Here is a 25,642-nt window from a genome sequence, read left to right on the forward strand (position 1 = left end):
AGTCAGTAAGTCTAAAATGAAACCTAGGAATCTGAATTGTAGGAAATACAAAGGCAATTCTGGTGTGAAAAAAATCACAGGATTGCATTTTGAAAAACCCAGATGTTCTGAGGAAAGTGGAAAGGTAATATCATATTAATGGACGTATTGTATGCTCAAAATATTTGCTAAGCATGTGTTACACAAGCCAGGCCCTGGGCTGGCTTTTAGAAGAGATACAGCTGAATAAGGCAATATCTCTTCCTCTAGACAGCATCATTGTGTACTTGAATATTCTAGGAAGTTGGATAAAGTTACTTGGTCGAAGTGTCCTGGCACTGATAAGCCAAAATAGGCTGTCAGTTATGTTCTGCTCTAATTGCAAGAGTGTTCTGGGCTTAGATACACATTTCATACATTCATGATGAACAAGGAAAGGAATGCTTTACCATGGCCAAAGAAGTCAGACAGGATATTCCTCATGCCTCCTTGTTCTGAAAAAAGACTTGGATTTAGAGATTCAGTAGCTCTGAGCTGGAGTGAATGGTTCATTATGTTTTTGCTATAAGTATCTATAAAATATATTTCCAGTTAAGCACCTGAGGGGTTTTAAACCTTTATTATCTGGCACCCTCAATGAGTAACTCAGAAATAAGTATTCTAAAAGACAACAGTTTACCTGTGGCTCCCAAATTGCAACTTAGCTATAGTAATTTTTATCATTGATATCCCACAAGTTCACAGAGAGTTAGCAGTCTATGTATTATTGGGACAGTGAGTTAGAAATTACACTTTATTCCATCCATGTGTAATTATAATCCTGTATTATATATGTTTTCATATTTGTCCTTTATTTCCCAGCAGACCCTGAGTGTCTTATGGACAAAAAAAAAAAAAAAAAAAAAAAATCCTCAAACTTGTTATTCTGTGACACCTAGTACAAACATGAGTGGGTATCCAAAATATACTTTTAGATTGCTTAAATTAACTGCAAGTTTAAAATGTGTTTGATTCTGAAATTAGAATATTTAGAAGCTTCTACAGTGTGAAAGCCCCATAGGACAGTGCTCATGTTACTACGGGTGGATGAGAAATATCCTAGGAGAATGCTGTCTCAGGTTCTGATCTACCAGTGTATGTCTGCAGGAAAGCTTAATGTTACACAGGCAAAGAGTTGTACAACTACACAATCTGTGCTTTGCTTTTATGAAAAAGAGGTAAATTGTTAAAGAAAAAAAACCATGCCAATAACAAGGATTAGTTTAAGAAAGCAAATCTTAGGCATGTCTTTGTGCAGCTTAATATGTAGAACCATCTATATCCATGGCATATTATACACAGCAGATCATTTTGTTACTCCTGAGTCCTTAAGAAAATATTCCACTATATTTGGTATCTTCAGTTCACTAAGGCAGAGAAGAACGTAATACATATTTTAAAACAGTATAAAGAGTTGAAATGGAAAATTTTTGTGCTTTAAAGAGGAAAGTATCGATTACCAAAAAACTGTCATTTGGAGTAAAATGTACTATCTTTCTTCCTTTATCCTAATTCATACATGTGATCAATATTTTTATCACTCCCTTCCTCTGCCATTTCTTGGTTAAATATGGAAATGAGCACAAACTATCATTTTCTGTAAAACATTTCACTTAGACACAAGATAAATATGCCAAAGACTTATTACGATCTTTCTGTCTTTAATATTTATTTCACAAATATTGTCAAGCATCCTTTAGAAGATATTATGCTTGGCACCTCAGGGAATATAAAGATGTAGACCTTGCCTTCAAGGACTTACATTTTGTGTCTCTTTCACTTCTAAGCTGCAGAATAGGTTTGACTAATAGCTCTTTGCAGGACCATTTCATGGAAGTATTAGTATTAGGCAGGCAAATCTGGGGGAAAAGATCAGCCCAATAACAGACAGCAGTCATTTTTCTCTGTATCTGAGATTAGATTCCTATATTCTTAGGAAGATGACTTTTATAATCGGCCAACTTTTAGCTCTTTGGATTTAGGACTTGCCATGTTCTGAAAAGCAGATTAGACATCTACCCTCAAGGGACTTACAGTCTCATCTAACAAGGAGGCATATAGGAAGATAAATCAGAGCAATGTATTTTCATAGAAACCTTGATTTCTGTTCAGGACAGAGGGAATGGCCAATTCTGTGTAGAGATATAATAGGCTTTGTGAGAGGTTGAAGGTGGAGCTGAACCTTGAAAGAGGAGTAGGGGTTTGCCAAGTTGAGGAGGAGAAGAGGCCATTCTAGGCAGAGAGATCAGCCCAAGCCTAGGCCTAGAGAAAAACAGCCTCCCTTATTTGGGGAATGGTTGAGTGTTCTGGAGCCTCAGGTGCAGGGGCGGTGCAGGAGGGAAAAGGGCAGACCTGACATATGAGGAGTTAGGAGTAGCTGGGTCACCAAGACTTGGTATCTGTGTTACCAAGACTTGGTATCTGTAGAGGAGGGGATGGGTATGGGAGGCACTGAGGAGGTAGTCAGCAGAGTCGGTGACTGCTGAGAGGAGGGCTGTGGTGACATTCATCTGCAACTGGCACCTCTAGCCTGTTGTGGCATCTACAGGCCATCCCCTAAGCTCACTCCCACCCACCATGTCCAGGTTCTCCCCTCTGTGCTTTTTCCCCTTACAGGCCCAGGCTTTAGACCTGCTGGGACCCCTGCAGGACAAACTGGTGATGGGATGGAGAAGAGACAGGGAAAAGATGGGCCCAGGGTTTGAAAGGCCCAGACCGACTGAAAATCCACTAAGACACAGTGCTGTGTTGACACAAAAGCCCAGGGATCACTCAGGATCAGGTGGGACAACACTGTGTAATTGCAGCTTATTTGGCACTCAGGGCCCAGCTCCAGAACGTTCTATTAAACCATCTATATGTCCACTTGGAAGTTATCAGACAATCCCAACACTTGATTTTTCCCTCCAAAAAGAAGCAAAATCAAGCTGTAACAAATGGAACTTGGTCTTCCCCTTGAAGCTCTTTTATTTGATTTTCATAGTCATTTGTGTGGGGTAGCAGACAAAAAGCAGACAGATGATTGTGTTTTCCTGGCCTGACAAGAACAAGCTGGTCAAGGGCCATGAAGGCCAGCAGATAGAGAGAATGGAGAATGACCACAGTACGGGGGGCCCAGCAGCCCCGTTCTGTGAGCCCAGGCACCCTGTTGACGAGCACTGCACAGTATCAACCGGAATCCCGTAGAAGGCAGGTAAGCAGCTGTCAGCCTTGTACTGAAGGGCTTCATTCTGAAAATACACAAGAGTCTCCTGTGTCAGACTTTAGAATGTGGCAAGAAGCTAGGTTCATGTTTTCTAGGGTTTTAGCACCAAAGCTAGAATTCTGATACGAGGTTTGGAAAAAAATCAGAGAGCTGACAACTTGTGTGAGAATGAAACAAATTGTCACAAGCATTATATTAGCAGTGAATAGATCATGTTTGACATGTGAGTCAGAAAGTAGCCCATCCACTCAGATATATGGGCCAGTTTAACTCCTAGAAGCCTATGGATTGCAAAATCCTTTTCCATTGTTATGTCCACCAACAGCTCCTACCTCTCTCAAACGTTTATGACCAAATGAGTTACTCTAAGTCATGTCAGGGAGCTTTCCCTCCACCTGAAGGCTGAGAGGAAGGCTCTGCCCATTCCTCAGCCCTTTGGCCTTCTGAATCTCTCTATCCAACCCCAAAAGAAACTATTAAGGTCAATTTGACCATACAGTCAGTAAACTATCAGTTATAGACATAGCAAATAATTAAATTGAGAGTAATCAAAGGTAGGATTTCAGCAACTTTAATAAACACCGGTTACTCATGCAACATCCTAGAACATGAAAGAGGATGAGAATTAACATTTGGGAGCTTCCTGCATGCTAGCCATTTTGTTTACACACCGTGCGTGAGAATAGATATTAAAAGAAAATTCCTGTGGCAATACTTGTGAATAGGTATACAACCAATGTGAGTTCTTCCTTACCCTTCTCCGCCTTTACCTGGTTGCCTAATAAGTTAATCTTTGCAACAGGTTATGGAATTGCTGTCATTATCCTTAATTTACTGATGAGAAAAGGCTGAGATAAATTAAATTGACCAACTTTGTCTAGCTAGCAAATGGTGACACAGATAGGGACCAGGGTCTGTGTGTTTCCAAGGTCCACATACTTTTTCCAGGGCATATGGGTGCTGACAATAGTAAATATAAATATATGTATATTTTTCCCCTGAGTCTGGTTTAGCACGACAGGTAACTTTGGGAGCTTATCCGAAGGATTACAAAATCCCCTTCCTGTTCTGGATCAAACCCAGAGGAAAATAGAATACGCCTGCCACCTTGAGGTGACCCTGTAGGCAGAGGGCATTGGGAGCCAGCATCGCTGCATTCAAGGGCACCTTGGGCAGCGAGTACCACTCCCCTCTGCCTCAGCCAGCTCCCTGCCAGGCTTTGTGTGGGAGGAGAGGTTCACTCCTACACTCCCCCAGAAGGGAAAGAATCTAAAATAGCCACACCCACAAGAAGGAGGGAGTCTTTATAGAAATGATGAAGAAGAGAGGGAGGCATTGTCCTCTTCTATAATTTCCCCCTTTCCACCTCACACACACCAAAAAATATAAATAAAAACCAGGGTATATATTTTGCATTTAGGTCCATTTGGATATGATTTGCAAAGATAATTTCTATTCGTCTGTCTGTTTTTGAATAAAGGAAAGTCATGCTCAGAGGTTCGTATAAATTAAAGATATGGAAGTATCTCATTGAAATTCTACTGATGTGCTGATCCTACCCCAGGACACCTCTCATCAAAAGATTTCTCTTTTAGTGCTGGTGCTAACTTATTAATAAAGATCATGCTCTCATTTGATTATCTACCTAATCAGGATTCACCTTCAGCTTAAGCTCATTAAGTCTGCTGCTGATAGAGTGTACTTGATGGTGGAATTACATCCACGCAAGACAGAAATGTGTTCAGGCATTAATGGTCAGAAACAAAGACAGAGCACCCTGTAAGCTCATGTCACCCCTTGAGTGGAGCATGTGAACTGCCTGCCCACCAAATAGAAACGGCTAGTTTTGTAGAGTAAGGGCTGAACATTATAATTAAGTACACTTGGTAACAGAGCAACAAAAGTGACGACACACTAATTATTGCAAAAATCAAGAGAATAATACCCATTGTGTATATGCATCATGTTTCGGAAGTCTTCTAATGGGCTTTTATGTGAAACTTGTGAGCTGGATTCAGGATGCTGGTTGCTCCGTGTGCCCTAACCCAACTCCACTGACTTGCATTTGACCTCTTTGCTTCCACTTGCTGGTCTTCTGGAGGAGTTGTAATACAAACCAGCCTAGTAACATTTCTCCTGGATCTCACAAAAACAGACAACTAGATCATCTTATTCTTACCTTATGGGTGGTTGCTCGGTTCAACTCCTATGGATAAATCCTCTTCTTTAAGTCCTTCTTGCCCTACAAATAGGAAACTCCACTTTTTGTTAGGCTGAGAAAGCTCTCGCTACCACAGTGCCACATTGAAAGAGGGCCCAGGAACAGCAGAGCTGTGCTGTTAACCGAGGCCAGGGTGTCCCCTCCTTGGAAACGCTGCAGCTCGGACTTGGCACTGTAATGGGCTAAATTATTTATCCAGTCGGATAAGAGAGAAGGCCACTAAGAGCCTCCTGAGTTAGTTTATAGCCTCAGTCCCTGGATTCAAACTGAGACAGGAAACAGGCCAGTTTACATCAGCAAAGAGAAAAAAAGACTTTTCCTTCAAAGTGCTCTTCCATCAGCTTTTATGCCTGGCATAAGCCCCATCCATGGTGAAAATAAGCTGTTCCCATCAATCTTCTAGGATTCATTGAGTACTGTGTGGCAGGCCCTGTAATATAAAAGATGCAGAATAGTGGCCTTTGCTCCCAGTAGCACACTCACTTGGACAGGCAGGGAAAGCATATGCAAAATTAAGCTTCTCATTCTTCATTTCCATACACACAACATGTCAGGCACTGGGCTAGGTACTGGGGATGCAATATGGAAAACTACAGGCCAGTGAGCAAGATAGGAAAGCAGGTGATGGTGAAAATAACACCTGACTGATGCAGTGATGGGCAAAGGGTGTAAAGTGACACTGAGATAAGACGGGCCAGGAGACACATGAGATTAATTTCTCAGTAAGTGATACATATAGTAAAAGCCATGAGATCAAAGCAGAGTTCTTAATTTTGGTTTTGAGATCGCTGTCAACAATATACTCCAGTATCAGTCACCACTCCACATATGCAGTTTGCGCAGTGACTCTTCCAGGACCTTCTCTATGTGAAGGAGAGCTGGTTTACCTGAGGTCAGTGCTTTACAGGCTTTTTGATTAGTCACACAGACCAGGCTGTGAGTCTGGATAGAATGAGGTCATTGATGAGAGGCGTGTCTGCAAATAAGGCATGTCCCTCCTTCCGGGGGGTTTACCTCAGTCTCCTGAGCCATCCTTCAGATCAGGAAATATGGCCCTGACCTTGATGACCTTTCACTGTGGACTTGGGAGGGGAAAACAAAAACAGTGCATAGAAATGTGCTTCTTGTAACAGTGGATAGGAAATTTGTATGCAATTACTTTTCCAATGGAGAGTTGTACTTAAAGTCATGATTCTCTAAGTGTTATTTATATTCCTTGTTACAGTCCCTGGACTTCTAAATCTCATTTTTATCTCTTTTAAGACACCTGTCTTGATGTCCTCTATTTTGTTTATTTGCAAACATGGCCCTTTCCATCCCATTAATTTCTTAAGAGCAAGAAATATGCTTTATGCATCTTTCAGAACTCCTTGTTATAACTTAGCACATTGCCTTACATATAATAGGCACTTAATAATTATCTGATGAATGAACTATATCATCCAAAACTGGAAGATGTATGGGGCATTTGGGTTTAGGGCCTTTCCTGAAATTTACCAAAAAATAGTCCTTCCCTAGTTGGGAAAGATTATGCAACTTAAGAAGAGAGGGAGAAACCAGCTTGCAATGACAAGTGATGGGAAGAACACGTTCCAAGCTAGCCCCATCAGCAAAAGCATTGCTAACCATCAACAGCAAGGCAGATGTCAAAGTCAGATTACCTTTACAGTCAACCCTGAAATTCTTATTATAAAGGAGATGCTCATGATGTGAACCAGCATGGGATATTGTAGAATATAATCCAGTGGTGGACTCAGTCTCATGCATGATCACAAACAAGGGGAACACTATGAATAAAAATGACATTAAATGTGGCTATGGAGTACATAGTAGACATCACTACTGCTTAGAAGTTGTCTTCAAGGTAGCACCTGGCATGAAAGAGTAAAGTTACAGTCCCATAAACCTTTGATACAAACCATTGCAGGGGGCGGTGCTGTCCACAATTGAGTTTCAGTTCCTGATCCTCTCATTTCTCCACATCATTCTCTGCAGGGGGCATTGGCTGTGTAGGTCGAGACAAGGGCCAGGTTCGAAAATGCCTTGACGTGGTGGAGATCTACAACCCAGATGGGGACTTTTGGCGAGAGGGCCCTCCCATGCCAAGTCCCCTCCTCTCACTCCGCACCAATTCCACCAATGCAGGGGCAGTGGATGGGAAACTCTACGTCTGCGGGGGATTCCATGGAGCAGGTATTGGTCCAGTTTTAAACATTTTGTTACCTCCTTTGGTGTTGATTTGACCTTCTTTAACTGATCCAATCATCACTAATACTCGTGAGAGCAACGTGAGCACTGCAAAAGCATGGCTTTTAGAGTCAGGGACCCTGTGCAAAATCTCTGGGCCTGGGTTTCACATGGACAAAGTGAAGCTGGCACATCCATAGGCTGTCGTAAGAATTAAATGGAATCTAGTTTACAGCTATACCATCCTGAACACACCCGATCTCGCCTGATCTTGGAAACTAAGCAGGGTCGGGCCTGGTTAGTACTTGGGTAGGAGAATTAAAAGGGAATCCAGTTTGTACAGCATCTAGCACATAGCAGACACTCACTATGTAATAGCTGAGTGTGAAGAGAAGAGAAATGGGAGAGGTAGCCTAATGCTTATGGTGAGACTAAAGGAGAGATTTTAAAATGGGAAAAGTAGATGAAAGTAGAGTAGTGACCAGAAGTGTTGGGTTTTATCTGATCAAGACTCAGAAAACTCTCTTATTCCTACCCCATGACTACCACTTGAAATAAATGGCTTGAAAGCATTTCTAAAATAATACCTAATGCATGTATTTATTACTAAACTTGTTTTCCATATATCTAATTGTACCATCACTGCCTTCTACAGTATGGATTCATAATTTTTTAATGTAACAATGAGATTCCAAACTATGCATAAATCTAGTAGGCACATGCCTCCAAAGTTTGATTAGTGGCACAAGTAAATAAGGCAGAAGGCAGTTACATTAAAAATGACTAACTGTTGAATTACATTCTCACTAACAGAAGCACAAGGCCAGTACATACCTATGAAACATGTGCCTCAAGAGCACTTAGAATTTTGGAAGAATGCCAGGTTAAAGTAAAGCTGATACTGCAGCAAAGCAGAGCCTTTTGCAAGCCTGCCTTCACTCTTTAAGCACATGATATGTTAAAGAATAAGATGGTTGCTGGGCACGGTGGCTCACGCCTGTAATCCTGGCACTTAGGGAGGCCGAGGCGGGTGGATCACGAGGTCAGGAGACTGAGACCATCCTGGCTAACACGGTGAAACCCCGTCTCTACTAAAAATACCCAAAAATTAGCCGGGTGTGGTGGCGGGCACCTGTAGTCCCAGCTACCTGGGAGGCTGAGGCAGGAGAATGGAGAACGGCATGAACCCAGGATGCGGAGCTTGCAGTGAGCGGAGATTGCGCCACTGCACTCCAGCCTGGCAACAGAGCGAGACTCCAGAAAAATTAAAAAAAAGAATAAATCAGTTATTACAAATTAAAACAGACTCAGGAGATAGAGGAACCAAATGCAGTGGTGCGATTCAAACAGATAATCTAGGAAATTTGAATGTGGACCAGGGTATTAGATGACATTGTAGAATTATTAGTTTTGTTGGGAATAATAGTTGCATTGTAGTTTTATATAAAAGATAAAGAAAAAGCCTGAATAATAGAGATTGTTTTGAAGAATTTGTGGGTGAAGGCCGAGCACAGTGGCTCACGCCTGTAATCCCAGCACTTTGGGAGGTTGAAGCAGGTGGATCACGAGGTGAGGAGGATCACGAGGTGAGGAGATCGAGACCATCCTGGCCAGCATGGTGAAACCCCATCTCTACTAAAAAAAAAAAAAATACGAAAATTAGCTGGGTGTGGTGGTGCATGCCTGTAATCCCAGCTACTCAGGAGACTGAGGCAGGAGAATTGCTTGAACCAGGGAGTCAGAGGTTGCAGTGAGCCAAGATCGTGCCACTACACTCCAGCCTGGCAACAGAGCGAGACTCCATTAGAAAAAAAAAAAAGAGAAAGAAAGAAAAAGAAAAAATAATTTGTGGATGAAAATGATATACTGTCTGAAATTTGTTTTAATCTATTCCAGCAAATATTGTTTTTAATGGCAAGAGGTGGCAGGAATACATTGAAAGTTGCCATAATAAAAACTTTACTTTTTCTTTCTCTATTTGTTCTTCAAAACATTTTTCAAAGAGGTTTTTAAAAAATTGTTTTACTCTCTTTTACATTAAACATTACATGCCATGCTTGGGTAAAGATTGTAATCTATCATAGTAGTAAGAAATCTGGCCCAGCAAGGAATCCTAACAGGGGCCCCTTGCTGAAGCCCTGCATGTAAGAAGGGAGCTGAGGAGCCAGGAGGGAGAGCCCTGGTGCTGTGCCCACTCATGTGGCAGTGCTGTCCTCCAGCTTGCTTACATGAGCACCTCCCATCTTCTGATCTTTGGCTTTCTCTTAACAAGAAAAGGACAGAGAATCCGAGGGTTAGCCTCCAAAAGGATAGGCGGTTATTCACGTCTAAGGATCTAGAAGACATTCTGTTTTGTGTTGCTTCTTTATCTTTCTTTGTATAATATTGAATTAGAGAATTGATATTCTCCAGTTTTTCAAACATGTCAAAAAACTCATACTATGAGCTAACCTCTCTTCTTGGTACTATTAATTAATGGACTGGTAATACTTTCAGTCAAAGGGACTTACTATATGAGCTCTCAAAATCCATTTTAATTGTTTGTTTCTAAGATGGTAGATTGGGATTCGCTGAATGAATTATCACTGGGATTTTATACAAAATAGAACAAGATTTTCAACATTTGGTGGGAAAGACAGATGGATAAACATGTAATAAACATAGTAATTTGTTTTTGGTTAAAAGGTAGGTTGAACATCTCTATTTTATCTTCAGGCCCCACTAAAATGATAGTAAGTGGAATAAACACAGACAAAGAGAAGAGACAGGAAAATAGCAACAACAAATTGGAAGCTAAAAAGTAGATGTGTGATGTATGAGTAGTAATTAAGTAGACCTGAGAAATTGTAATCGTTAACTGGCAACAGAAAAAACAAAAAACAAACAAAACCCCTGATTTGTAACCTGGAACCCCAGATAATCTCAGAAGTTGGCAACAAAAGGTAACTCTGGACATTGAAATGAAAATGGTGCTGAAAACATGAATATTAGTTGAAAGGCAGGAAGACTCCTAATATCCTGCCCTACTCTTGATAGTGAGACAAAGACTTTTCACCCTAAACAAAGGCTAAGGTTGAGGACAGGAGTTAAGGTCAGGCATCCAGTAATTTAAAAAGAGATAGAGTGGAAGGTTATATATTGAATAATGAGGTCCTCAGCCTCCTTCCTTCTCTGGCTCCCATAATATGCACAGCCATACCCTCTTGGCAAGAGATTGGGAGGTTCTTCTTTGGGGGTCTGACCAGCCCCCAACTAAGGCAAAACCAGATTGCCCTGTAGAGAATCTCACAGAAAAAGTATTTTATGGCATTCCACTCTTAAAAGATGAACAAACAACTAAGGATCACCAAACATTTGAGGAAGTGCGTAGATGAAAGATAGAAGGCAAACTGGAGGAAACAGAGGCTATGCCAGGAGAGTTGTCCTCAGAGAGATGAGAGAAAGTATTGCATCAATAGAACAGGAAAAGGATATTTAAAACATTTCTTGGAGATTAGAAAATATAGCAGAAATTAAATCCAATGGAAAATTTGGAAAGTATAGTAGAGGAAACTTCTCACAAAGCAGAACAAAAAGCAATTGTATGGAAAATTAGAGAAAGAGAAATTGAAGCCAAGAGGTCCAACAGGAGTTGGTTAATGGCTAAACAGAGAAAACAGAGGGAAATAAATTATCCATGAAGTAAATTAAAAAATTTTCCCCAAACTGAAGTCATCAGATTGAAAGGATATACAAATGCCAAGGACAAAGGATGAAAATGGACCCAAACTAAGGCACATCATTGTGACATTACAGAACACTGGGGAAAAAATAAAAGGTCGTAAAAGTTCCTAAAGAGAAAAAAACAATAGTTTTACACCAAGTGCCAAGAATCAGACTTCTGAATGATGACATTGCGAGCTAGAAGAAAACAAAGCAAATGCTGTCTAAATTTCTATGGAGAAAATTACTTTCCACCTACGATTCTATGCCTGCTGAACTATTAAGTGTGAGGGTACATTTTCAGACACCCAGTGCCTCCAAAATTTTTTCTCCTGTGTGCCCTTTTATCAGGACATGCTTCACCAAAAACGAACATGTAAACCAAGAAAGATAGACATGGAACCCAAAAACAGAATTAAACATAATAGACAGAAAAGGAAATCAGTGGAGGATATTGAGGGGAGATTCAAGAAGCTGCACAGCAGGCCGAAAGAGTGGCCAGAATAGAATGGAGCTGGTCAAAGGGCTCTGTGAGACATGCCTTCAAGATTCCAACATTTGGAGAAGAGCAATGAAAACCAGCAAAAACAAAATGAGACAAAACAGTAAGTTGTGCAGAAAAGGAAAAGTATGCCACACAGTCCATTTGTGAATAGCATTTATAACAATATCGTAACAAAAATACTCGATACTGAGCTGACCAAAACTATGCCTTAACTGTACTGGAAAATGTGGAAACAGACCATAGGTAGATAGGGTAGGAATGTGAGAGGAAGCCAAGTCCACATTCTTCACAGTGGAAGTCAAGAGTTAATGCCTTCATCTGACAAAGCAAGAGGCGGAAGTAATATAAAAAGTGTTATTTATAGAGACCATGGTCAGTGTCAGCAGAATCAGCCGGAGTGGAAAGAGAAGCAGTGAATGGGGAGCAGGTCAGGGAACAACTGTTGTTAAGGAATAAGACTTGTAAAGCGGATCTTTAAATCATGCAAATGTGTAACTAATAAAACAAAACCTAAATTTAAAATATGTAAATATAGTGCATATAATAGAAGAATAACAAGAGTATTAAGAAAAATATGAACAAGTGAGTCTTTTGAGATAATTTTCCATGGGTCTCAAGTGTTTATGCATGTCTTATGAGCAGAGGTACTGACTGCTTTTGTTCTGGACTATTTCTTAAAGCATCTTTGATAGCATATAGCCTTAGAAGATATAGTATCTCCATAGCAAAGAGCAGGCATGCTCACTGATCATTATGAAAAATTCAGGTTCCCTAAGCTCAGCATTTCTTTCCAGTAATGCAACCCATTGATTGTACAGGTGTCAGCTGGCACTCTGCATATTGTCCTGTGAGAATAGGTAAAAAAACTGGCATAATAACTGACATAAAAATGCTGATATACTAGTTGCCACTATTGCTGTAACACTGTCTTTCATCTCTGACCCAGAAATCTGATGTCTTCTATTAGCATCCATGAAACTGTAGCAAGCTTACTTATAAAATCCCCGACTCTTTGCAGTTCTTGACAGAGTCCTGGGACTCACCAGGAGGCTTTGTTCTCCACCTCCAACACAGAATGAGGGAGCCAGTATTGTGTTTCAAAAAGGTCAACACTCATAACACCAATCCTTCACAAACTCTTACAAAATATACAAGAGGGAACAATTCCAAACTCATTCTTTGAAACCAGTGGAATTCTGATACCAAAACTAGGCAGAGACTGCAAGAAAACTATAGGTTAGTAGCCTTTATGAATATAGATGCAAAAATCTACAACAGAATACTAGCAAACTGAATCCAGCAACATGCAAAAAGAGTTATACACCATGACCAAGAAGGATTTATCCCAGAAATGAAAAGTTGGTTTACCATTTGAAAATGAATCAATGTGTGGGAGGAGGGAGAGCATCAGGAAGAATAGCTAATGGATGCTGGGCTTAATACCTTGGTGATGGGTTGATCTGTGCAGCAAACCACCATGGCACACATTTACCTATGCAACAAACTTGCACATCCTGCACATATACCTCGGAACTTAAAATAAAAGTTGAAGGAAAAAAAAGAAAACGAATCAATGTAATACGCTATATTAGTAGAATAAAGGGAAAAAACAGGATTATTATCTCAATGGATTCAAAGAAAAAAAAATAGATGTACCCTTTCATGATATAGATACTTAACAAACTAGAAATAGAAAGTAACTTCCTCAGCCTGATAAAGGGTATTTATGAAAAATCTACAGCTAACATCATACTTAATGGTAAAAGACTGAAAGGGTTGCCCCTAAAATCAGGAAGAAGACATGAATGCCTACTCTTGCCACTTCTCTTCAGCATTATACTGGAGGTTCTAATCAGTAAAATTAGGAAAGAAAAAGAAATATAAAGCATCCATATTGGAAAGTAATAACTAATTGCATAAGACATAATATTTTTTTAGAAAATCTTAAGGAATTATTTGAAAAAGCTACTAGAGCTAATGGACAGGTTCAACAAGAGTGCAGGACATAAGATCATATGCCAAAAAGTTGTGTTTCTATATACTTTTAATGAACAATTAAAAACTGAAATTAAGAAAACAATTCTATTTACAATATCATCAAAAAGAATAAAATACTTAGGAGTAAATTTAACAAAAAAGTACAGGATTTGTACACTGAAAACTGCAAGACATCATTAAAAGGAATTAAAATTCTATGTAAATGGTAAGATATTACATACGAAAATTGATAGGATGATCCTAAAATCTATATGGAAATGTTAGAGACCCAGAAAAGCCAAAACGATCTTGTGAAAGAACAAAGATGAAAGACCCACACTTCCTAATTCCGAAGCTTACTTCAAAGCTATAGTAGTCAAGATGGTGTGGTACTGGCATAATGAGACAAAACATATTGATCAGTAGAATAGACTTGAGAGTTCAGAAATAATCCCTCCATTTTGGTCAACTGATTTTCAACAAGGCTGCCAAGACAAGTCAGTGAGGAAAGATCCTTTTTTCAACAAATGGTGCAGGAATAATTGGATATCCACATGCAAAATAATGAAGTTGGAATCCTACCTCACACCATGTACAAAAAGGAACCCAAAGTAGATTAAAAACCTAAACATACAACCTAAAACTCTTAGAAGAAAATGTAGGCATAAATCTTGAAGTCTTGAATTAGGTGATGGTTTCTTAGAAATATCAAAAGCACACATACCAAAAAAAAAGTAGATAAGTTGTACATCAAAAATTAAAATGTTTGTGCTTCAAAGAGCAACAACAAGAACATGAAAAGACAATCCACAGGATGAGAGAAAATAATTGCAAATCATATCTGGTAAGAGACTTGTATCTAAAATACATTAAGAAATCTTATAACTCAATAATAAAAAGATAACATTTTTAATGGAAAAAGGACCTAAATAGACATTTGTCCAGTGAATATAAACAGATGACCTAGTGCTCAACATCATTAGCCATGAAGAAAATGCAAATCTAAACCATGATGAGATACACTTCATACCCTCAAGGGTGACTATGATGAAAAAAAGATAAATAATAACAAGTGTTGACAAGGTTTGGAGAAATCAAAACCACCATACGTTGCTGGTGATAATATAAAATGATGCAGCTGCTCTGGAAAAGTCTGGTAGTTCCTCAAGAGGTTACCACAGAGTTGCCATACGATGCAGCAATCCCACTCCTAGGTATACAGTCAAGGGAATTGAAAATGTATGCCCGCCCTTGTACATGAATGTTCACAGCAGCAGCATTCGTCTCAGCCAAAAAGTGGAAACAACCCAAGTGTCCGTCCACAGATGAACGGATAAGTAAAATACCGTCTGTTCTAACAGTGGAAGATCATTTGGCAATAAAAACGAATGAGATACTAATAGATGCTACAACATAGATGAACCTTGAAAGCATTATGCTAACTGAAAGGCAATCACAAAAGACCACATATCACATGATTCCATTTATATGAAATGTCCAGAAAAGGCAGATGGATAGAGACAGAAAGTAGATTTGTGATTGCCAGAAACTGGAGAAAGGGTGAATGGGTAGAGACTGCTAATGTGCAGAGGATTTATTTTGGGAGTGATGAAAATGCACTGAAATTAGATAGTGGTGATGGTTGCACAGCTCTGTGAATATACTAAAAACCATTTTATTATACATTTTCAAGGGGTGAATTTTATAATATATGAACTATACCTCAATAAACCTGTTGTTAAAGTGAGAAAGTCAGAACTCTTTCTCTTATTTCCCTCACAGTAATCAGCTTGGTGTTTGACACTAACGAGGAGAATTAAGCTGAACTGCCCATGGGGAGGGTGCTTGGAGGCAGGTTCCTTGAGTGAAAGAGGCAGAAATGGCCCATTCCGGAGACAGTTAGGCTTCCTGAGACAGAGAAGACAGTGGTGGCAGATGACACCTAGTGGCAGGAAACTATTCACTGCTATAAGAACATCCAAGGGATAACAGCACTGTGGCCTTGGGTACCTGCAAAAGATTCCTGTGGTTGGCACACAGAAATCCTGCCTTTTAAGGGACCCCGTGGGCTTGGACAGAGGGCATCTTGGTGATAACCATAATGAACTGAATACTGAAGAGCCACTCTCATGTTTTCTAGCTCAAGTGTACCCTCAGGATTCTTGTATATCTCACAAAGAGGAGTTGCTCCCAGAGGGCTCAGCCTTGTCCCTGCTGACAAAGCCCCTACTTTGGCTCTTGTTCCAGCTGTTGGCCCTTTGAGACTCAACTGCATCTTCCTGCCAGGCTCTGGTTTCTGTCTGTTTCCCCGAACTCTGGTGCCGGGTCCCCGCATTCCCTGCTATGGCAGCCCATCGGCAGGCACACCTGTTTGCCACCTGCGGCTGTCTTCCCTTCCGCCAGGATGGCAGGGGAGCTCAGAGAGCAGGCTGAGGGAGCAGGGAGGTCTCCTGTTTCTCCACTTCAACTCTACACTGGCTGCCAGGGGGACCTGCTCTGGGCAGGGGGATTTCTTCCCAGAGTCCAGGCTAAGTCCCTTCTGCCTTCAACCCATCTGAGCCATTTTCATCATCTTGTTTGGCTAACTTCTAGGGGACCCAAGCAACGTTTTCACCTCGGTATCAGCCCCTCCAAGTCTTCCTTCCTTCACCCAGGACTGGAAAGGCTCTCTACCTGCCCTGTCTGTCCAGCAAGAACTTCCCTCAAATCACCCCTCTGCCTCCTCTAGTTTAGCATTGTGGTACAGTCTTAATGGTGAAAAGCCTCTCTAGGACAAATGAGAATTATCAGAAAGAGAAAATGCACATTGGGAAGTACTTCAAAAATGAATTCTTTTAGTAACCAATGCAGATTAAAATTGACAGCTGACAGTTACCTGGTTACCCTGTGCTAAGGAAAATTCTAAGCACTTTGCATGTGTTAATTTATTTGATTCTCTCAACAACCTGCAGCTATTATTTCCCTTATTTTAAAGGTGCAGAAACTGAAGCCGTATAAAGAAGTCAAACAGAGGGTAAATGTTGAATTTGGGATTCAAAGTTAGATAGTCTGGCCCCAAAGTCTGTATTTTTAGAAGTAGGCTAAACTGTCTCTCCATACCAGACAAATCAAATCAGAATATTTGGTTATGGAGGCTGGGCATCAATATTTTTTTTAAGTCTTCAGGTTATTCTAACATGCAGTCAGGTTAAGAGCCACTGCACTGGCTGATGTCTGTTGGGTTTTCATTCAACAAACTTGTATTGAATGCCTTTCTAGGTAGTAAGCCCATGCTAAACCCCAAAGATACACATACAAACATGTTTGCTTCCAGCCCTAACAGAGCTAAGTGAGGGCAAAATAAGGAAGCTGCTATATTGGTGGGATGATGGACTCAGCTAGCTGCTTAGAATGTAGTTGTGCTTCTTCAAGAAATAGCTGATTCTAGGTTTGGAGCACAGAAATTGCAAGGTAGGTTCGGATATCCTGTTATACCAGAAAGCAGGTACGTTGTCAAAGACTTAAGGGAGTCATGAAAAGACAGAGAAGCCAGCCTCAAAGGGCAGTCAGTGGCCAGATTTAAAATAATTCAAACATTGAAAATCATAATTGACTGAAAAATATTGAATCAAAAGCCAGGTAATAAATGTAGAAGTCATGACAGAAGGATAGCCAAGATCCTAATTTGTGTAATAGTTGGTTCAGTCAGAAATCAGCAGTGGATGCTAAAAGCATCGGTTGAAAGGTTATAAAGAACAGGATAGTCACATGGCACTGAAGATGTATTACCTGATAAATCACAGACTAATTACAACACAAAAAAATATGTACTTTTACAATGGAGAAACTGGATGGCCACCGCTGTAACCAAATAATCATCACTAATAATGATACAATTTTGTAGTATTTGCTTCCTATGTCATTCAGTATAGAGTCTTCTCATGTCTCCACCACCACCAAAATACTTAACTTGTGTCTAATCAAACCTCTACATATTACCTCCAGTTGATAGGAAATAGAGGAAGGACAAAGTAGACGGCCCTATGAGGAGAGAGGTGAATTCAGCACGTGGGACATTGTATGAGAAAACTGACCCTGACTCAAAAAAATTAATGTCACGGGGGGAACCTCAAGATGGGGGCCTTCCTAAATGAAATGAGACCAGAGAGACATAATGACAAAATATAATGTGTGAAGGGTGGTTGGATGACGGTTTGAAAATAACAGCTATTTAGTTATTCTGGGGACAACTGGGGAAATTAGAATATGAACAGGATTTTATTCAGTTTTATAGAATTAATGTTATTTTTTTTCTTAGGTATGATAATGGTTTGTGATTATGTAAAAGAATTTCCTCATCCTTAGAAGAAGTATGCTGAGTATTTAGGAGTGTCTGTAATTGATTTTTCAAGGTTTCAGAAAAAAAAAAAAAAGACGTGTGTGTACGGGGTGGGGATGTACAGCTAATAAGGCAATATGCTAGCTATTATTGACTCTAGATGCAGAATACACCGGTATTCATTGTACTATTCTTTCACCTTTTCTGTGTGTTTGAAATTTCTCAAAATAAAAAACTGCTAAAGGAACAAAGCTTTGGTAGACACTAGCTATGGTGGCCACTATACTACAAGTCTGTTTTATCCTAGTACCAACATCTACAGAGAAAAAGATGGTATGATGGAAGTACTTTGTTTTACCTTTGGCATCCCTGTGTCCCCCAGCCCCATCCTGGAGAAATTGTATTGAACTTATGATATCCTGGAGGAGAGTTACTATTTTCATTTTCAACTTCATATCCGTCCTACAATATATACCATATATCCATACATACATACACTGTCTCTATCATATATATATATATAAAACCCTCTATTTCCACAAGGAATGGAGACAATTTACAAAACAGGCATAGACAGAATAAAACTAAAAACATGCTTAGCAGTAAGTGCAGAGAGCAATTATATTAGCAAACCTAAGCTAAGAAACATTTCCAGAATTTGGCCCAGCTTCCTAGTCGCCAAAGCGAAGAAAGAAAAATGATGGGTTTTGAAGCTTTTGTGGGAGGCATCTGACTCTCTGCTTCTGCTGCTTTCCCCTCCTAAGTCTGCCTCATGCTTTCCTTTGTCTTCTGACTGTGTCCTTCCCAGGGGCTTCCATGATACGGAAAGAGGGCTCCACAGCCATCAGTTTCATCCTGCACTGTCCCTCCAGCCTGACAGCACTGCTCTCTTTGATGCCAGAGCAGCAGACTGTGGACAGATTTTAGTATGGGCCATCAGGAAGGGAATGTCCTTCAACTGACAGGAACCTCCTGTCCCTTAAGAGTGAGAAGCTAAGATCCCATCCCCAAATCCTGGAGCCTCACCACATTCATTCACCACCTGACTGCTGAGGGCCAAGTTCCCTGTTCCATACATCTGACCTGTTCTTTCCCCTCCAGACCACTCGGCTTTATTTTCCAATCCAGTTTCCAAGTATAAAAATAATCGTCTGTCTTAATTAGTTTGAGTTCCCCCAAAGCCTACCTTGAAACAAGGCTCTGGGTGCAAACAGTTTTTTTTGATGGGGAGGTGCTGCCAGGAGGCTACTAAGAGGGGAGAAGAGTACGATGGGAAAGGAGGGGCACCAGGAGAGCAGAGTGACCTGACAGGTTACCACTGTGGGCCACTGGGGGTCAGTCCCACTGAGAAACTCTGGGGGGCAGTGTAGAACACACCTCGCACATGTCTCACCCAAAGTGTGAAGGATCTGGAGGTGTTCATCCTCAGACTAACTTCCTATCTGACCCCCTGGAGCTAAGAGAAAATCCTCAGGCAAAGAGTAGCAGATGGATGTAGTCAGCCTGTTCTGGAACAGGGATCACAGAGGAGATATGGCTGACATCTGGTATGTCAGCTGATACTTCTGACAGTCTCTTCTATGGCATCCTAACCACCCGCCTTTAAACAAAGAAGGCTTATTGCTTTTAACCAAGAAGATACACATGACATCAGGAGCACTGTATGGGTCAGCAAAGACAACTTCAGCTTGCAGTGATAGCAGGCTGTCATTGTCTCACCTTGCACCAGCTTCTTCTTACCACGTAGTCATTGGTTCTCCTTTTCCTAGAATGCATCCAAGAATAGGAACTCAGTCTGTGTGCTCTGTGCTAAGCTGACATGCAGATCTGTAGATCCCTAAAGTTTTCTATGTTTTATAAGTTTTTGCAAATTTGAAAAATTGACAGTGATTTGTTAGCGTGAGATAGAATTTTCTCTCTGAACTCTAGCAAGCTAGAAAAGGCTAAAGAGGTCTGCTCTTGGCTTTGGACTTTAGGCAGCATTGGACTTTAAGCCTCGCACTGGTTACTGCTGTTTGCAACATTGACATTACAGCGACCATGAGAGAATAGAATCTTGATGAACTCTTTTCTTGTTTAAACTTTTTATTTGAAATAATTTTAAACTTACAGAAAAGTTACAAAAAAGAAGATGGTATAATGAATACACAGATTCATCTATTGCTAAAATTTTTCCTCATTTGCATTATTTAACATTTGCTCAATCATAAAATACCCATACATATAGACAGATACATAATTTTGTTCTGACCATATGCGAGTAAGTTGCATATATCAGACAATTTACACCTAATTACCCAGTGTATAGAATCTGAATATTTTCTTACATAAACACAGATAGCTAACAATTTTAGGAATTTTAACATTGATTCCATATTTTTATTTATTCTACTCTTAGTCTTCTGATTTTTTTCAGTTGATCTAGTAATGTTCTTTTTATAGCACCTTTTCTCTCCATGCCAGTCTAAGTATTGTGCTTGTTGACATGTCTTCTCAGTTTTCTTAAATCAGGAACATTTTAACACATCTTTTTTTTTTTTGCTTTTTACAACATTAACATGTTTAATTAGCACAATTTCCCCCTTTTAGAATAAAATCTTCCTCTCTTGAGATCTATCCGATGTTTCTGGTGATTAAATTCAGTTTATACATTCCTGGCTGGAATATTACTTAACTGATATATGTCCATCTCAGGACATCACATCTGGAGGCAGACTGTGTCTTTCTGCTCCTTGCTGGCAAAGTTCATTTTAATTACCTAGTCAAGATATGATCTAATTTCATCATTGTATAGTTACTGTTTTTCCTTTGCAAATAGTAGAAAATGTGGAAGAGATCCCGTAAAACTATGCAGTTTACTTTTTGCACTTAAGTTGTCTCCCAGAAATCTTTTCCATGTTAAGTAGTAGAGGCTGTCCTTATTCATTTTTATGGGTGGATGCTGTTCCATTGTGTGTATGTACCACAGGACCTCTGTTCTTTTTGTGTGTGTGTGTTCGTTACACTTTTAATTAAGTTATTTTTTTAACTTTTAGTTTCAGGAGTACATGTGCAGGTTCGTTATCTAGGCAAATTGTGTGTCACAGGAGTTTGATGTACAGATTATTTCATCATCCAGTTTCTTGATCCTCACCCTCCTCACCCTCCTCCCACACTCCACCCTTAAGTAGACCCCAGTGTCTGTTGTTCCCTTCTTTGTGTCCATGTGTACTCAGTATTTAGCTCCCACTTATAAGTGAGAATATGCAGTATTTGGTTTTCTGTTCCTGTGTTAGTTCACTTAGGATAATGACCTCCAGCTCCAACCATGTTGCTGCAAATGACATGATGTTGTTCCTTTTTATGACAGCATAGTATTCCATGGTGTCTACCACAGTTTCTTTATCTGGTCTACCATTGATAGCATTTAGGTTGATTCCAGGTCTTTGCTGCCGTGAATAGTTCTGTAGTGAGAATATACGTGCATGTGTCTTTATGGTAGAACGATTTATGTTCCTTTGGGTATATCCCCAATAATGGGATTGCTGGGTCGAATGATAGTTCTGTTTTAAGTTCTTTGAGAAAGTGCCAAACTGCTTTCCACAATGGCTGAACTAGTTTATATTCCCACTGGCAGTGTATAAGCATTCCTTTTTCTCTGCAAATTTGCCAGCATCTGTTATTTTTCACTTTTTAATAATAGCCATTATGACTGGTGTGAGATGGTAGATGGTATCTCATTGTGGTTTTAACTTGTCTTTCTCTAATGATTAGTGATATTAAGCATTTTTAATATGCTTGTTGGCTGTGCGTATGTCTTCTTTTGAAAAGTGTCTGTTTGTGTCCTTTGCCTACTTTTTAATGGGGTTGTTTTGGTTTTTGCTTGTTAATTTGCTTAAGTTCCTTATAGATTCTGGATATTAGACCTTTGTCAATGCCTACTTTGCAAATATTTTCTCCCATTCTGTAGGTAGTTTGTTAACTCTGTTGATAGTTTCTTTTGCTGTGCAGAAGCTCTTTAGTTTAATTATGTCCCATTTGTCAATTTTTATTTTAGTTGCAATTGCTTTTGGCATCTTTGTCATGAAATTTTTGCTGGAGTCTATGTTCAGAATGGTATTTCCTAGGTTATCATCCAGAGTTTTTATAGTTTTAGGCTATACATTTAAGTCTTTAATCCATCTTGAGTTGATTTTTGTATACGCTGTAAGGAAGAGGTCCAGTTTCAATATTCTGCATATGGCTAGCCAGCTATCCCAGCACAATTTATTGAATAGAGAGTCCTTTCCCCATTGCTTCTTTTTGTCAACCTTGTTGAAGATCAGATGGTTGTAGGTGTGCAGCATTATTTCTGAGTTCTCTATTCTGTTCCATTACAACTTCTGTTCTTTACCTTTTGCTGAGACAACATCCCAACATCTCTTTGGGTCAAAAACTAAGGCCATTCCCTGATTGTAACAACAGACTGGAATACTGGGTTCTAGTCAGCACACTCCACCCTGTCTGTCCCACTAAAGGCAACTAAACCTTCTGGCCAGATGCATCGAGCAGCAATCTGAGAACTCTGAAAAGTAAATGTTAGTGGGAAGATTGGGGAAGGAAGTCAGAACTTGAAATACCACCAAATCAACAATCATTGTCTCATTTTTTTCCTTGATATCTCCTGGCCTGAACTCAAAGACAGCCTGAAGCCTGGAACTTCAGACCAAGTATGGACAGAAACTCTAAGAAAACCCCTCCTTTTCTGTTCCAAGGAGGAAGAAAGAGGGCTCCCATGGGTCAGACAGAGTCGGGGAGGTTTTTTTCCTTTTTTCTTTTTTGCATTCTTTACCCCACCCCCTTCCCAAGCCCCCAGGCATTCCCAGGTGGTAGCAGCAACAGGGGCTGGGCTGGCCCCCTTTTCCCTGACCAGGGAAACTTTGATCCCAAGAGTCTGAGTAGAGTCCCCATTGCTTTTCCATCTTGGACCACTGGCCACATCACCTTGGAGGCATGCATATTCATGGAAAGTGTGCAGCGGAAGAAAGAATCCAAAGCTCCAGCTCTTTAGCTCGAAGGCCAGGAAGGGGCATAAGGATGTTCCTGGAATCAGGAAAATGTGAGGAAGATTGCAGACAGGAGGGAGCTCAAGAAAGTGATCTCATAAAGTTGGATGTGAGCTCCTGGGCCACACACCCATGATTTAGCCCTAAACTGTCTACCAAAGCCTTTGAAAACTGAGCTGACATGGGAAACACAGCACACAGAAGGTAGCCAGGAACTTGTGGCCTACCCAATGGGGTCAGTTTTTGATTTTTTGCTAATACAAATAAACAAAAAAATCAACATTTTCCATAGGATTTAAACAAGACCTAGAATCATATGATATAATATTCAAAATGCCTAGCATATAATCCAAAATTACTTGACTTACCAGGAACCAAAAAAAATCAGATCATACAAGAGAGAAGACAATCAACAGATACCAACTCCAAGATGGCACAGATTTTGAAATAACTAGGCAGAGACTTTAAAGAAATCTCTAAGACTTAGTGCTCCAGGGATTAAGAGTGACCACTTTTGAAAGGGATATAGGCCAGGCGCGGTGGCTTACGCCTTTAATCCCAGCACTTTGGGAGGCCGAGATGGACAGATCACCTGAGGTCAGGAGTTTGAGACTACCCTAGGCCAACATGGTGAAACCCCATCTCTACTAAAAACAAAAATTAGCCAGGCATGGTGGTGCACACCTATAGTCCCAGCTACTCAGGAGACTGAGGCAGGATAATCGCTTGAACCCGGGAGGTGGAGATTGCAGTGAGCCGAGATCACGCCATTGCACTCCAGCTTGGGCGACAGAGCAAGACTCCATCTCAAAAAAAAAAAAAAAAAAAAAAAGGTATATAAAGTCTCAGTTTCAACAGAAAAATCAGTCTCAGCAGGAAACAGAAGTTATGTTTTTAAAAAAGAAAAAAACCAAATGGAAATTTTAGAACTGAAAAAGAAAATAACTGAGATTTTTAAATGGCTGAATGGACTCAATAGCACAATGGAGATGGCAGGGAAGAGCAAGCGCATTTGAAGACAGACAAATGAAAATTACCCAATCTAAATAACAAAGAGAAAAAAATTTAAAAAGTGAACATACCTCAGCGACAATACCAAAAAGTCTAATATTAATGTCATCATATCCCAGAAGGAGAGGAGAAAGGGTGTGGGTGCATAAAAATATTTGAAGAAATAACGGCTGAAACTTGCCAAATTTGATGAAAGACATACATTTATAGATTTTAAAAGCCCACAAAACTAAAAACAGAATAAACTTGGAAAAAACCACATACAAATACATTATAATCAACCAAAGATAAAGAAAACAATTTTTGAAAGAAGCCAGAGAAAAACAAAAGATAACAATGAGGGAACAATTATTAGAATGACTGAATTTCTCAAACCATGCAGGCCCGAAGGCTGTGGAACAGAATTTTTAAAGCATTAATTAAAAGAACTGTCTAGATTCTATATCCAGCAAAAATATCCTTCAGAATGAGGGCAAAATTAAGATAAGATATTCCTAGGTGAAGAAAAACTAAGATAATGTATTCTCAGTAGAAGTACTCATAAAGAGAAAGCTAAAGAAATTCTTCAGATGGAAGGCAAATGATACCATAGAGAAACCTGGAACCTCAGGAGTCAAGGGAAAGAAACAGAAAAGACAAATACCTGGGTAAATAAAAGGGACTGTTTTTCTTGTCTTCAATTCTCTAGAATACGTGTAACTGTTGATAGCAAAAATGTTCACATTTTCTAGTGATATTTTCAATGCACGTTTATGTTACATAGCAACGGTCATTTCCTTGGACCATGTTTGTGACAACAATTACAACGTAGAGGGGGAGGGTAAGGGACTTACGTGGTGGAAAGAGTCACACGTTCCACTTGACGTGATAAAATGTTATACCAAAGTAGTCTGTTAAAAGTTAAGTATGTATATTATGCTTTGAACAACTACTATACAAGGAAGTATAGTCAAAAACTCAAATTAAAATGGAATATTTAAAATACTCAAATAATCCAAAAAGAAGGCAGGAAAGAGAAAATAAAGGGGAAAAAAAATTTTTTTTTAAATGGAGTCTTGCTCTGTCGTCCAAGCTGGAGTGCAGTGGTGCAATCTCGGCTCACTGCAACCTCTGCCTCCGGGTTCAAGCAATTCTCCTGTCTCAACTTCCCAAGTAGCTGGGATTACTGTGCCACCACCCCCGGTTAATTTTTGTATTTTTAGTAGAGACAGGGTTTCACCATGTTGGCCAGTCTGGTCTCGAACTTCTGACCTCGTGATCCACCCACCTTGGCCTCCCAAAGTGCAGGGATTACAGGCATGAACTACCGTGTCCAGCTGGGAAAAATTTTTTGAATAATAAAATAGTAGATGTAAGTCCAAATTTATTAATATTTATTAAATATAACGGTCTAACCCAAGGATTGGCAAATAATAGCTCACAGGTGAATTTTTATAAATAAAATATATAAATATATATTATATCTAAAATATAT

The 25,642-nt window shown here is 39.8% G+C and overlaps 1 protein-coding gene across 1 annotated transcript in view; it reads left to right on the forward strand.

Moving 5' to 3' along the window:
- The window catches only part of KBTBD12 (kelch repeat and BTB (POZ) domain containing 12), a 77,552-nt gene that overhangs the window by 37,854 nt on the left and 14,056 nt on the right, over positions 1-25,642 (forward strand). The window contains exon 5 of the mRNA XM_011971294.1: positions 7,440-7,637. Coding sequence (XP_011826684.1) covers positions 7,440-7,637 — 198 coding nt within the window. The remainder of the gene's footprint in view (positions 1-7,439; positions 7,638-25,642) is intronic.

This window comes from Mandrillus leucophaeus, unplaced genomic scaffold, assembly GCF_000951045.1.
Source record: "Mandrillus leucophaeus isolate KB7577 unplaced genomic scaffold, Mleu.le_1.0 Scaffold121, whole genome shotgun sequence".
Taxonomy (NCBI): domain Eukaryota; kingdom Metazoa; phylum Chordata; class Mammalia; order Primates; family Cercopithecidae; genus Mandrillus; species Mandrillus leucophaeus.